Genomic DNA, 14,540 nt, shown 5'->3' with positions numbered 1-14,540 from the left:
GGCCTGCAGCGGCCCGGGGAGCGCCTTCAAGTCCTGCTCGGCCGCGCAGAACTGCGCCGGCGCCAGCAGGCTCTCGGGCCTCTCGTGCTTTCTGCCCTCCATCTCCCAGTCACTGGGCTTCCCGGGCTGCATGCTCTGCTGCGGTTGGCTTTTCTTCACCGGGGGCATCAGATGACTTTAGAGGGAAAACAGTACGAAAGAGGTATGCAGTTAGTGCTGGCCTCTCACCAAGCCTGCGAGGTAGGCCCGGAGAGATGTCAGCACCTCTCCCGTTCCCCTTCCAGTACACGTGTTGCCTGCCCAGCCCCGCAAACTGCGACTCAAAAGTCCCAAGAATTCCTGTCTGCAAGTGGAGGAGGGGAAATGGTCGGGAAAGTGGATGCCCCCAAGTATCTACCTGAGCTTCTCACAGGCGCCATGGAGTATGGCTGACAGACCAAGATCCATCACCGCTAGGCTCAAGGGAGCCCTGAGCCTCCCCTCCACCTGCCAGTGTCCCAAGGCCCCTCTTTGCCACCGCTCTTCTCCCTTTCTTTCCCTAACAGTCATACAAAATAACGGAAACTCAACTTTTGTACGGTTTATGGGTCTTCATGCTTATAATTACATTCCTAGGAAGTGTGGCACATTTTGATAACTGCTGAATTGGGATGACGGTAAACTGTCCACTGTATAGTTGGACTGTATAGGTGGTCAACTGTACTCGTGTAAATTTAAATTTTTCGGAATAAAATTTCAAAAAAACCTTGTTTTTAGCCATATAACGTGCTTAATAAGTCATCTCAAACTTCTGCCCACAAAGCATTCATATGATGTAAAAGCTTTCCCTCTGAATAACTCCAGTTTTCATGGAAGGTTTTTTTGTTGGAGCATTTCATGGACAACAAAAATATGGTATGTACTGGCCGGGCGTGGTGGCGCACGCCTGTAATCCCAGCACTCGGGAGGCTAAAGCAGGAGGATTGCTGTGAGTTTGAGACCAACCCAGCTACATAGTGAGTTCCAGGTCAGTCTCAACTGCATAGTGAGACCCTGTCTCAAATACCAAAAAAAAAACAAAAAACAAAAAACATGGTATAGTTTACAAAGTAGCATAGTATACCCATCAAGTGGGGATTTGTCAGTTTTGTTTTAGCAGCCGGACACACTGACTCCAAAGTGGTTATTCTGTTGGTCTAGTCATATTTTAATTCTCAGAAATGCATAAAGAGGGTGGGGGATTTAGCTCAGTGGTTCCAGCGCCTGCCTTGCCAGCACAAGGACCCAAGTTCAATCCCCAGTACCGGGGGGAAAAAAAAAAGAAAAAATGCATAAAGAATGCAAATGTAATCTTAGTGACCTTATAAAGAAATAAGGCATTTACAGATATAAAAAGAAGTAGATGAAATATTGACCTGACTCCCAGTTCTCTTTTACCTTGAAAATTGCTGAGTTTTGTTTTCCCTGCACAGAGTGTAAAGACTGCCATGCTATGATTAGCTAGACTAATCTCTAGGGTTTGCGTTTTTTGGCTTTATTTGTTGTATTTCAGGGATGATAATATTCTACCACTGTCTCAAGAGTTGACTCTCCAGAATAAATTTTCACTTTCTGCCCCTGCAGCCGTTCTTTAGCCCTAACCCTTAACATCAGTGCCTTTCTCTGGGATCCAAGAGTCTGGTCATTTGCTTGGCTGTCACAGACCTGATGGGAAACGAGGAAGGAGGAGTTCTACAGATCTCACTTCCAATCCAGGCCCACCTGCTAGTTCACAGTCTGCCTGGGACCCCCGGGTATTGCCATTAATCTTTCCACAGCCACAGATGCTTACGTGACAGCAGGGCCAGAGCTGGGAGCAGAAGGGTAGGGTTGCAGCATCTCTTCTGAGTGGATCCCACTGTCGCGGACAGCCTCAGGGCCTGCAGTGGGAGAAGCATCTTGGCCAGCATTTGCACACTGGGAAGCCAGCCCTTTGTACAGCTTTGCCATGGATGACCTAAGAGAATGGAAGAAATCATTCTCAGATTGTACAGTGGGAAAATGACTCTGAATATGTAGAGTATGCCAAGAAAGATCATCATTTCTCAAATGTGAAGGTTTCTCTCCGGGGCCTTCTACAAACAAGGTTGCTCACATAATAGGGTGTAAACTTGCAGCTGGACAGGAGTAAGGATGCTGATTAACTGGCTGAAAACAGTTTGGGATCAGAGACTGGCATGGCAAGACATTTATTAGAGGAGTCCTGTCTTGGGAGAGAGCATCTTTTCTGGTCTGAGCCCCTGACAAATGATTCCATTACAGTGAGATTGAAGGAATACAAATTATTAGGAAGTTCTGCTATGGGTTGCTTCTGTTGGCTCTGAAGCCCATATGCTCCGAGCTATTCAAACTTCCCACTGTCACTTGCTTTACTTCTATCCCTAGGAATTACATCTAATTTATTTGTTCAACATCCAGCTCTAAAAAGTAAATTCTCCCTGGCAGGGATGTCTGGCTGTCTTGTTCATTGCATTATATTCAGTGCATAGGACAGTAGGTACTCAATAAGATTAAAGAATGAGGGCTGGGGGCGCAAAACTTGTGTAGCAAGTGCAAAGCCCTGAATTCAATTCCTGGTACAAAAAAAAAAAAAAATTAATGAAGGAAATAATTCTGACCTTTAAATGGCAATTTTAAACTAGGCAAATTTAGGGAAATGGTATTTTTGAGATCGTTAACAGTATGAGATAAGAGAAGAGGTTGGAATAAAGGTGCTTTTTTCCTAATTTTCAGCAACCACTAGATGTCTTCCTGTAGCCAGCCTGCCCACCTCTCTTCCCTCCCACTTAATACACAAGGCAGTTACTGGTGACAGACACCACATTGACTTTATATCCTGGTGCTCAGAAGCCTTTGATACACCCTCTGGAATACACCATCAGAACCTTACTTCTTGAGCTTTTTCCGTTTCTGAATAAGCAAATCTTCATTGCATTGAAACAACAGGGTGTAGTGTGAGATAAATACTCGGAGGCGCTGAACACACACCAGTAGGAGGTAATAGTCAGGGTGTTCCTGCTCTGTGAATTTCAGAACATTCTGGACAGAAGGGAAAAAAAAAAGCTGCATGACAATTAGAAGAAAAGTTTTGTCTCTTCTGCACCTTTACATGATAAGTTTGGTAGCCATTTAATAAAAACAATAACAATGTATACGGCCCATCCAATAAACTGAAAGGTCAAATTTGCTGCTTTCTGTCCATCACACCTAGGGAAAATAAGTCTACTGTTTCTGTTTGAGTGGATGTAAACATAAAATAATTCCACTTAAAAAGTTAGAAGGATTAACTGATTAGCTCTCTGAAGTAATGAAAGCTTTCTAACAATTACTGCTTATGAGCAATGGCTTACATAAGTCAGACTAATGAGAATGTCAGACATCAAGCCAGGCTGATGGGGTAGCTCTTCGGTTGATAATTATGATCAAACTTGGCCTGGTGGCCTCTCTAGGCTGTTTATTACATTACCTGCTGCTGTGGTTTGCCTACAGTTAGGTTCGTGATTCCAAAGGCTTGTGTACCGGAAGCATGGTCTACAATGTAATGGTATTGAGAGGTGATAGAACCTTCGACGTAGGGAACAATGAGACGCCGCTGGGTGATGAGCACCCTCATAAGGGGATTCATGGTGGCCTTAGAGAATGAGTTAGCTCAGCCTTCTCCCTCCCCTCATCTCTTTCCTTATACTGTGTGACCTATCATTCTTACCTATACTCCTGTCACGTGATACTATCCACCATGAGGCCTTCTCTACAAAGCCAGTGCCAATTGCTTCTCAGCCTTTTGGCTAAGATGAAATGTAGAACACCAGTGCCAGCACCATGCTTTTCGACTTTCAAAAAGCGTGAGCCAAAATAAACTTTTTAAAAATAAAGTATCCGGCCTCAGGTATTTTGTTATAGGAACATAAAATGAACTAAAATACCTATAGTAGAATATGCATGTGACTTAGATTTGGGAAAGCTAGCATTTATTGAACACTTCCTATTGCCTCACACTGAATCCTTTACATATAATGCCCTTTTAAATTTTTATCACAACTCTATTAAATGGGTATAATTATTACATGTATTTACAAAATAAAGAAATTGAGGCAAAGAGAAGTTAAGTGATCTTTACTGGGTCACACATTTAGTAAATAAAGGAATTGGAACTCAGATGATAGAACCAGGGCTTATGGATCAGACACTACTGCTTGAGGAAATGCTTTTAGTACCTAAAGCCACATATAATTGAAAATGTTCTCAATGCTGACATTGGGCTGCTTTTACCTGACATTAACCACAAGTATTTCTGGATGCTTTCACTGAATTACTTAAGATCAGTTAACAGTTAGTAGTGGGAAGAAGAGGGGCTAGTAAGAGGTTGGCGAGTCAGCTCTTCTTCCTTCAAACTACTACAAGCCCTGTGGGAGAATGATGTAAAATCAGCTTATCCTCTTGTTCTTACCTCTACTGTGAATGTATAAGCATTGTAAGGTAGAACCAGGGACTCAAGCCACACAAAAGTAATTAGCAGTTAAGTGGGTTAGTTAGATAGACATTTAAATACCAGAAGACGACAGGTGGCTATAGAACCGCAGTGCAAGGGAGTAAATAAGGTGCCTGGAATCTAGTGGGAGTATTCAGAGAAAGACCCTGGACCACCAGAGGTGAAAGGTTCAGTTCATACTGCAGGTATACCCATAACCGAGTATGGGATAATCATAAGCGCTTCTTAGAAATATTAATAGTTTCTTGAAGACTTTACTATATTTTTAAGTTTAGGGAGCTGGGGATTTAGCTCAGTGGTTTGGCCGCCTGCCTCTCAAGTACAAGGTCCCAAGTTCAATCCCTGGTACCGAACAAACAAACTATATTTTTAAGTTGAGTATAAATATCAGTTTGGTGGCTTGCCCCAGCCATGCCTACCTGTAAATGTATCAGATATTCAGGGATGCGTTGGACTATGTGAAAAAATAGTGTGTAGATATCAGATTTGATCTCTTCATCACCCTGAATGAAAGAAATGTAGAGTCATTCAGTGCCCCTCCCACTCTAGCAGCAGGATCCCAGAGTTGGTCCCTCGAGAGTAGGCAAGCTTTATTCCCAAAGCATTTTCTTCCCAGAGATTGGCATGAAGTGCTGATCTCTCTTTGGAGAGGTTGTATGTTCAGAAACACGCCCAAGGAAACAATTCTCCAGTAGGGAACCTTTCACACCCTTCTTTTGAATCCACCCAAATTTCCCAAATACCCTTTCCTTCTCTACCCCATCTGAGCACAGTGTTAGGAAGAATTGAGCGATCGAATTATACTTGATTTTAATAAATTTATGACAGTTGTCTGGGAAATAATCGTTACATTGGTTTACTAACAGGCTAAAGGGTACATTGGAGTCTCATGAGCGTGAGGAAGGAAATGTGATTGGAAATTAGTCATTTATCCTGGAAGCAGAGAACACATTGGACTTTTCTCACTGTATCCTCCCTTTCCTTCTATTCCTCCCCCCTTCCCAGACATTTGCTGAATGCCAACCCGTGGGAGGGATTATACTGTATCGAGAGCAGGGGTAGGTTGAAATAGAAATTTAGTAAAACAGAGCCGCTTGTTTTCTATGTTACTTGATTAGCTCTCAGATTTGTGGCTTCTGCTCCTGTTTTCTTGTATTAACCTAAAACAACAAGCTGGGGCTATCCTTGAGTTCAATCCCCATTGCCACCCAAAATCTCCCCAAACCAAAAAATTAAAATTGTTATATACGTCTCACTAGCTTGTTAAGCACCTAATATATCATTGCTGTGGCAAGGAAATGCTTCAACAGTATAAACAGAGGCACTTTACAACCTTATAAATTGGATGCTTTGAAATTAATATTGAGATTCATATTTTCTGAGCCTTAAAAAAAATCCCACATATAAAGCACGCAGGTTACGGCATGTGGAGCTCGGCTTAGAATACAGGCTGTCCGTAGTTCCAACAGACTGGAACAAAGTGAATCAGAGCAAGGACCACAGCAACAACATTGAGTCTCTGTTCAGGTCACTGCTCAGCCTGGAAACCCAGCTCAGTGTGTGCAGTTCTGACAGGATGCAGGAGCAACACATACGGTGACATTTATAAACAGAACACATGGAGAGTTGACTTACCTCCTTCAGAACAACGACGTGAACCAGTGAGATGCATTCAGGCAAATCCCGCAGGTAGGCAACATAATAATCCAAAAAATTATTCTTTAAAACAAAGACAAAAATACACGGTAAGAACCTGGAAACTGGTGTGACAATACTTTTACAGAGCCATGTATATAAAAAGAGTACTTGGCAAACATTATCTTAATGAATCTTAAATATGTCCTTTAATATATTTTGGCAGTTTTTATTCATCTTTTTTAAAAAATATTTTTGGTTTTAAGATAACCATCACTGCAGCTTGGAAGCAAAACTCAAGAGCCCTACTTAATGACTAAAATAATAAACCATGGGAGAAATGAGGATCATGAAAAGTGAAAAAAGTATTTTTAAATAACTAAATTATAAAATTGCATGTTTTGGTTTTGTAAATCCTTTTCATTTTAATCCTCTACTTCAACTCACTTTTTACTGTATCTCAGTCTGTGGTTCTCAATGTTTTCAACTAATTGCATATTTTAACTAATTGTGTATTCACCTCTTCAATTTCCCTTCAAGAAAGCAACTCAGTGGCTGGGGATTTAGCTCGGTGGTGCCACTGCCTGCCTGGCAAGCTCAAGGTCCACAATTCAATTCCCAGTACAAAAAAAAAAGGAAAGCAGCTCATAGCTTCCAAAGTTATATTCCCAGAGCAATAATGCTTAGCTCCTGAAAGCATGCTGAATATAAATGAATAAAAGTAATAACAGAGGGATAGATCACATCCACACCCTTCTATACAAGTGAACTTTGTATTGTTAGCCACATTTGAAAGGTGAATTTTGTCTAAGGTGGTACAGAGGATCAAACCCAGTGCCTCATCCATGGTAGGCGAGTGCTCTCCCACCAAACTACACCCCTAGCCTTGTTAATCATGTTTGAGAATCACTGTCATACAGAAGCTAATTGTAGGTAAAAACCTGCAGACCAATTTTAATTATCCCACACAATTTTTTAAAAATAAGGAAATTAGATACAAAATTCTGGATTCCTTGCTTCCTCTTAAAACGTCAGCTCTGGCAACTCCAGTCTTTTTTTCCTAAATAATAGTTGGAAAAAGCTGAGTAGCTTATTCCTTGTAGCAAACTATGTATCCTGTACCTCAGCACAATTTCCACCAGTCAATATTATATTACATTCAGCTCACTTAACTCATTTGTGTCACCAGCTGGCCCTACAATCATTTACATTTGCAACCTCTGGTCTCAATCATATTTTCCTCGTAGAACATTATAGAGCTTTCAAACCTTAGCACCCTTTCTCCAAAAAAGTGAAAACAAAAGACAAGTAGCCACTTACAAATTTTTTAAAGGTCTCTTAAGGAATGAAAATTACACATGAGAATATATACACATTTATACACCCTATGTGTACACCAATATATGTGCATGAGTGTGTAAGTGCACACACATATATACACACATCCATGCTCAGTGGAGGCAATTACAATACAGTATAAAGCTGTGAACCCAAAGTCGGAAGATTTAACAGGGTCCTATTGACAGATATCCAACTACCTCAGAGGCTGGGTGATTTCAGCAAAGCCTTTAAATGTCTCACTCTTGCAACTGTAGGACAAGGAGGTTAAACCAGATGTCAGTGGCTCTAGCTCTGAAATTCACTGATTTTAGATTCTTCATTAAGAGATAAGTGACACATAGATGCATAAAATTAAAGTCTATAGAAGGAAGAAAGAACACCTTACTTCATCATTTGTCAGCTTAAGAAATAAGTCTCCAAGGACTCCTTGGCGTGGCCACTTCAGGACCCTTTCCTGCAGTGCATGAAGCAAATCCAGGTGCTGCTGGACAAGGTACCGTAAAGAGCCAGGGAAGAGGCTTGAAACAGAACAGAGAAAGAATCACACAAACCACAAAAGCCCCACGAGAATACAAGCAGCAAGTTCCACTTTCACAGTCATTCAGAAATACTCATGAGGGCCAGGGATTTAGCTCAGAGGTTCCGCTGCCTGCCTTGCAAGCATATGGACCTGAGTTCAATATCTGGTACCAAAAAGAAATACTCATGAATCATAGGTCTGCACGCAGGGTTTTTTGTTTTTGTTTTTGTTTTTGTTTTCCTTCTTATTTGTCTTTCTTTCTTCTTTGCCATACTGGGAAGCAAACACGGGGTCTCCCACATGCTAGGCAAGTACTCTACCACTGAGCTACATCCTTTTCCCATTTATTTATTTCAAAGAAGGTCTCACTGGGCAGGGGATTTAACTCAGAGCTTCCGCAGTCTGCCTCACAAGCACAAAGACCCAAGTTCAATCCCCAGTACCAAAAAGAGAAAAAGAAAAAGAAAGAAAGAGAGACAAAAGAGGGTCTCCCCAAAAACTGGTCTCCAACTTGTGATCTGCCTAGCCTCCCAAGTATGCCTGGTTTGCACTTAGGAATTTTTAAAAAATTGTTACTGTATAAGGTCCAGGGATTTAGTTCAGTGATACTGTGCCTGTCTCTTTCACTGTTACTGTACACCTTATAACATATCCTCAGATTATAAAAAATACTACTTTCTGATAGCCCCTATGCAAATGTGCATTAAACAAATAGAATACATCACTTGAATGGCCACTTTATTTTTGGTACCAGGGACTGAACTCTGATCATTGCGCTTGTGGGGCAGGGGGCAGAACCCCTGAGCTAAATCCCCATCCCACTGAATGGCTGCTTTAAAGCTAACCTGTTACTCTCTCATTTAATGTTACACTCAGTGCAATTCTAAGGGAAATATTTTTCAATGTTTTAAAGTTATTCCAATTTGTTGTGCATACTATTCTAATCTGTGTGGTAGATGACAGTATTTACAGTGGTAGGTGGTTATTCTTAGCTATTGGATGGGAGATTGCTACTTAGGTAGGTAGGAAAAATTGTTTAGTTGACAACGAGTACCTCAAGGAAAGGGGACACGTGATTGGGTTCCTTTTCCTTTTCTCAGTTTCTAAGAGGCATGCTGAGCAAGGAGAGATTCTTGCCTCGAGAGGCTATAGATCAGGGCTGGCCTGTTGCATCCTGGAGTTTCACAGACCCCCTTTCCTATCCTGAAGTCTCTCTCTTCTGCTTCTTAATATGGCTCATTTTCCCCCCGAGAAAAAACAAAGGGTAGAAGAGAGAAGTCAGATAAAGTGGAGTACAGAAGAGAGCTAGAAAGAGAACCATAGGAGGAGGAAAAGGGTTCCTAGATGGACAAGAATGGAGTGACCTGGGGCCTACAGGAATGAGGAAGAAAAAAACAGAAGACCATGGAGTTTTACAGTTCTACAGTGAGGATCTGATCCAGTGATGGCAAACCTTTTAGAACTTTCCATGTTACAAACATCCCTCTGTGGCAGGTCTGTCGTAGGTTCGCCACCACTAATCTGAACTCCACCTTGTAGAGGGAACTAAAAATAAGTCCCTTTGTGTGTTCAACACTACAAACTTAATGAAGATAAAAGGATGACCTACTTATCACCGAGAGCTGAACTCATTTAAATATTTCCCCAGGGTTTAATGGGAGTAAATTAGAAGTCAACAGAGGTGCTTTGCCAATAAGCAAATCTTTATTGGAAAGGTAGAAAGGAAATCAGATTGAGGGGTGCTTTTTCAATCCATTTCCAAGCCAAAGAAGACTTCCTTGCAGCCTTAGATCAGAGAAAACACAGAAACACCATAACAAGTTACGGGAAATCTTTTATTCCCACAGTTCATTCGGGACCCCTTACCTCCTCTTTAGAAAGTTTCCACACATGGAAAGCTAGCTGGTCCTAAACACAGAGGAGAGAACTCTTGATGTGAGTGCTTACAGATCGTTATGGGTTTGCAAGAACTCAAGGTATGAGCTCAGAAGATCTAGGTAATTCCCATCTAGACCACAGAGGAATTTGGAGGGGTAGGTAGGAGACACACAGACTGGGACAAAACCAGTACAGATGATTGTACTAAAGAACAAAACACTGCATCAGCAAAAGATCTAGTGCAAAGACTTCTCCCCACCCAGAGGTTATAAGTAACTTAGGGTAGTATCCGTGGTGTGACCTGAATGATGGAAGAGCATCATGGTGAGATCTAACTTGGTGATGAGATGTCTATATAAATTATGTATGCAGGGCTGGGGATTTATCAGTGGTTCTGCTGCCTGCCTTGCAAGTGCAAGGACCCGAGTTTGATCCCCAGTACCAATAAATAAATAAATAAATAAATAAAATTATGTATGTGTCTTGGATTACCTGCGCTTTTTTTTTTTTTTTCCTAGAAAGCTTCCTTCTGTTACACCATGATCAAAGTACTTACAGAGTTGGAGAACTGGTACTAACGTTCTCCTGGACTGTCTGATCAGGTAATGAGATTTCAGAGAAAGTCAATGTTCACGTCAATTGTCACGGAAACACAGAAGCTACATAAAGAGCATCGGAGTGCTACACCAAATGTTGAAAATACTTTTAAAAAATAATTTAACAAGGATATTACTTGAAATGGAGGGGGTGGGTTACGAAGGAGTTGAGGCAGGAGATGGACAACAAAGGGAGAAGGAAGGAAAAAGTATAGACACATTTAATCTCTTTTACCGCTTTGCCAAACATGACTCCCAGAAGCAAGTTTTACGTGAAGACAAATACACTTAATGCTGAGCTTTTTTTCTATTCTTTACCAGGAGTAAAATTATGGCACCATGAATAGTGTGCTCTTTCTAGAGCCCTCAAAGTTATTTCAACCCCCAACAAGATAGCATTAAAATGACGGTGGAAATAAACCAAAAGCAATCAAGGAAGATCCAGTTATAGTTTCAAATGAATAAATTCACTCTTGCAAGTCCGGTGTTAGATCAAAATAACTCCGGGCTTCAACAGAAGGTTACAACCCTCACCGAGAGGCAGGGATGAGTACACATGCGCCATCTAGTGGTGGTCTAAGTTTCCTGTGTCCTTGGCAGCTTCCTCCAGCTCCAGAGTTGGCAGAGTTGGCTTATCCGCAGAAACCGCAGTCCTCCCCACAAGTACATAGACAGGACTGCTTGATCTTAGGGTTGTGGCTCTGTCTGGGTGAGTCAGATCCAAAACAAGCCCAGAACTCCGATGCCTGTGAATCTTTCAACAGTGATCCATAGCTCACAAGTTTTGCCCAGGTTTGCAGTTGGCCACGTGTGCCCTAGGACTTCCAAGCCCATACATACAGCCTGGGACAGGGCTGACTTGGATTAGGCTGAGGAGGCTCTTGAGAAATTCACTCCCCCCCCAACCTAGGGAAAAACCTAAAGTTTTATAAGTTTGAGAACACACAGCAATAGCCGAGAGTCAAGTTGGAGTTGTCACGGGTGTTCTTTTTTAATAACTTTACAATAGGGTGGGGAGGGTGGGAGTCTTGCATTTTGCCATCGGAAAGGTAATGCATGTTAATGAATTTGTTTTCATCTTTTTATGAGGTGTCAAAAGAACTATTTAAAGCACACTGGGGTTTCAGGGAAACCTAGAAAAAAAGGGGGGTAAATTTGATGAATGAAAAAAGATAACTAAAACCTAATCCTTGGGTAGAAAAGTGGTGAGACACTGCCATGCTCAGAACTAGAGACTTTGTTTTTTTAGTTGGAGCTTTTCTCTGCTCGGTCTATGACATGGAAAAGAGAGTTTGCTTGGCAAATAACATGAAAATGATTATCTCATGTGTGCATACCACCTTAGGTGTGATAATTGAAGTAAAAGAGTATTTTTTGGTAACGTACTATTGGTATTTTTATTTTAGTTCATATAAGAATTTGTGTTGATCTTTTTTGGATTCTGTACACCAAGAAACAGTCAATGTTGAAAATTTTGACACTTTTTAATAAATAATGAATATTAAAAATTCAAAAAAAGAAAATGATTATTATGGATATGATAGAATAAGTTACCTTGCTTTGATTGGTTGTATTATAGGTTCAATTTTTTTTAATTTAGGAGAGAGAACCACTCCTTTCTCAGTGGTAGATCACAGCAGAATATCAAAATAGTAGGAAGTGATGGTAAGTAAAAAGAATTTGACTCCACTAGAGCTACTTTGCAACTCAACTGAGATCTGAAACAAGAATTTATGGGCTAAAATGAGAACCAAGACCTGTCACGTAAAGGTACAAGATCCCAATGATGAGTGTAACTGCACTGTATACTGAAAAAGTACCAATGAACTCAATGAGGAAAAAAAAAAAAGAATTTACGGGCTGTTCAAGAGAGCTGAGTTTTGAAATAGAAAGAAATAAATTCATGTTTCTTGCTGTCTGAGAAACTTCACATATTGCTGTTAGTCAGGGTGCCTTGAAACCACAGAGTCCTTAGGGAATCTGTGTGACATGGAAAGAAGGTAGGGTTCAGAGACAGAAAGGCCCCACTTAAACTCCATCACTAATTGGCTATATCTTAGTTTCCAATTAAGCTATCTCACTGGATCTTAGTTTCTTCACAGTTGGGAAGAAATCATAAAGTTCTGGTGGTGGTGATGATGGGGTGTGTGCATGCGTGTGTGTGTGTGTGTGTGTGTGTGTGTAAGTGTGTGCGCTGGGTTGAACCTGGGTCCTGGGTCCTTGCCTGTGTTAGGCAAGCACTCCATCACTGAGTTATCCCTGGGAACTCCAGTCCCAATTCTGGTGAAGATTTCATGCAGTTAAAAATTAAGTGCCCAATATTATGGCCTAGCTTCTAGACGTCCCATTTGTTTGGTTTGGCCTTTTCCTCAGTTATTCTGGATATATATGATGATATCTTTATTTCATTAGTCTTTTTCACCAGTCTTACTTTTCTTACTCCTGCTTTTTCCCAACAGAGGAGGAAGGAGAGAAAACCTGAATGCGAACAGGTAGGGATGGAAGAGTATTGTAACACTGGGGCTAGAGTGCTGTTACAATCCACTGCCTACCTTTTGGAAGCATTGCCCTACAAGACACACACACGCAAACACACAACACACTCCTTCACATTACCCGGTACCGTGGGCTCACCTGAACAAGGGTTATATCACCCTGGGTCATTTATCTAATGAGTCCATAGTGCTCCACACCACCATATTCATATCCTCGTACCTCTGTGAGACCTGTGACCCAGGGGGACACGTAGACGGCAATAGAGAGCAACGTCTAGCTCTTCATAGACACATCAGAGACACTGAAGGCCCAGGAGACTATATTCATTTTCTTACCATCCGAGAATCTAAGCTTGAGATTTGTCCAGGGTTGCCTGCCAATACTGTCTCTCCTCTTTTCAAAGACAACTCTGAAAGTTTCTGAAACTCTCTAAAGACCCCAGAACTCCCATACTGGACACAATAAGCAACTTACCTTAAATCCTAATCAATCTGAAAACAAAGGCAATGAATACATGGATACCTTCTCTCTTTAGAATTCCTCTTTCCATCTGACCCCTGGAATGTTGCCTTTATCTTCAGTATCAGAGAGATGTTAATGACATATTTTCTTTCAGATTCAAGCAGCTCTAGAGCCACAGTTTGTCTTTTAGCTGTGAAAACAAACAAATGAAGGAATTTTTTTTTTTCAGTTTTTTGAGACAGGGTCTCACTATGTAGTTGAGACTGACCTGGAACTCACTATGTAGCCCAGGCTGGTCTCGAACTCACAACGATCTTCCTGCCTCAGCCTTCCAAGTGCTGGGATCACAGGCGTGCACCACCGTGCCCGCCCTGGCAGTTCCCTAATGACTACTGACACTGAACATCTTTTCTTCATATGTTTACTGGTTGTTCATAGATCTTCCTTTGTGAAGTACCTGAGTTGGATCCCTGGTACCAAGAAAAAAAAGTCAATAAGCTTAATTGTAATCTTTGAATTTTACTCTATGTAAATTAAGCAAAGTATAGTTTCCAAAATAGCAGCACAAAGTTTTTGAAACAAGGAAATAACAGCCAGAGATTTAGTTCAGTGGCACTGTGCCTACTTCGCAATCCCCCTTACCACAAAAAAACAAAAACAAAAAACCCGGGGTAAATACAGCAAAAAAAACCCATCAATAGGGTTCAAAATAGAAGCTGCCATTTTTTGTAACAAAACTTTTAGTACTACTTAATCTTGCGAGTGTTTGATAATTAAAACTAATTTTTAAAAGTCACCCCCCCTCCAAATAGTTGAGGGAAAATACCACTGCTTGCCACACAGTAGGTGTTCAGTAATGAATAAGGTATGGAGGGAAGAAAGTAAGAGAAAGAGGGAGGGGGAGGGAAATGGAGGAAAGTCAGAGCCTGATTCCGTGTTACAATTGGATGGAAGATTATTACTAAAATTATGTATGGAAGATTCCACATCACTGACTAAGTAGTTCCCACATTTCCTTCCTTTTCTCCATCAACCCTAGGCCTTTTTTTCCCCCCAAAGTTCTACTAAAATCACTAAAAGTCATGAAGACCCAGAATCAAGATGC

The 14,540-nt window shown here is 41.2% G+C and overlaps 1 protein-coding gene across 1 annotated transcript in view; it reads right to left on the bottom strand.

The window, feature by feature from the left end:
* The window catches only part of Arhgef33 (Rho guanine nucleotide exchange factor 33), a 55,093-nt gene that overhangs the window by 1,279 nt on the left and 39,274 nt on the right, over window positions 1-14,540 (bottom strand). The window contains exons 11-17 of the mRNA XM_033762235.1: window positions 13,496-13,625; window positions 7,869-8,001; window positions 6,143-6,226; window positions 4,927-5,010; window positions 2,909-3,057; window positions 1,811-1,975; window positions 4-175 (exon numbers count right to left, since the gene is read on the bottom strand). Of these exons, the coding sequence (XP_033618126.1) occupies window positions 4-175; window positions 1,811-1,975; window positions 2,909-3,057; window positions 4,927-5,010; window positions 6,143-6,226; window positions 7,869-8,001; window positions 13,496-13,625 (917 nt within the window). The remainder of the gene's footprint in view (window positions 1-3; window positions 176-1,810; window positions 1,976-2,908; window positions 3,058-4,926; window positions 5,011-6,142; window positions 6,227-7,868; window positions 8,002-13,495; window positions 13,626-14,540) is intronic.

Source organism: Fukomys damarensis, unplaced genomic scaffold (genome assembly GCF_012274545.1).
Source record: "Fukomys damarensis isolate Sample0158 unplaced genomic scaffold, DMR_v1.0_HiC HiC_scaffold_2, whole genome shotgun sequence".
In the NCBI taxonomy this organism is placed as follows: Eukaryota; Metazoa; Chordata; class Mammalia; order Rodentia; family Bathyergidae; genus Fukomys; species Fukomys damarensis.
Note: the sequence above shows the minus strand (reverse complement) of the source record. Positions and strands in the feature narration are given on the sequence as shown.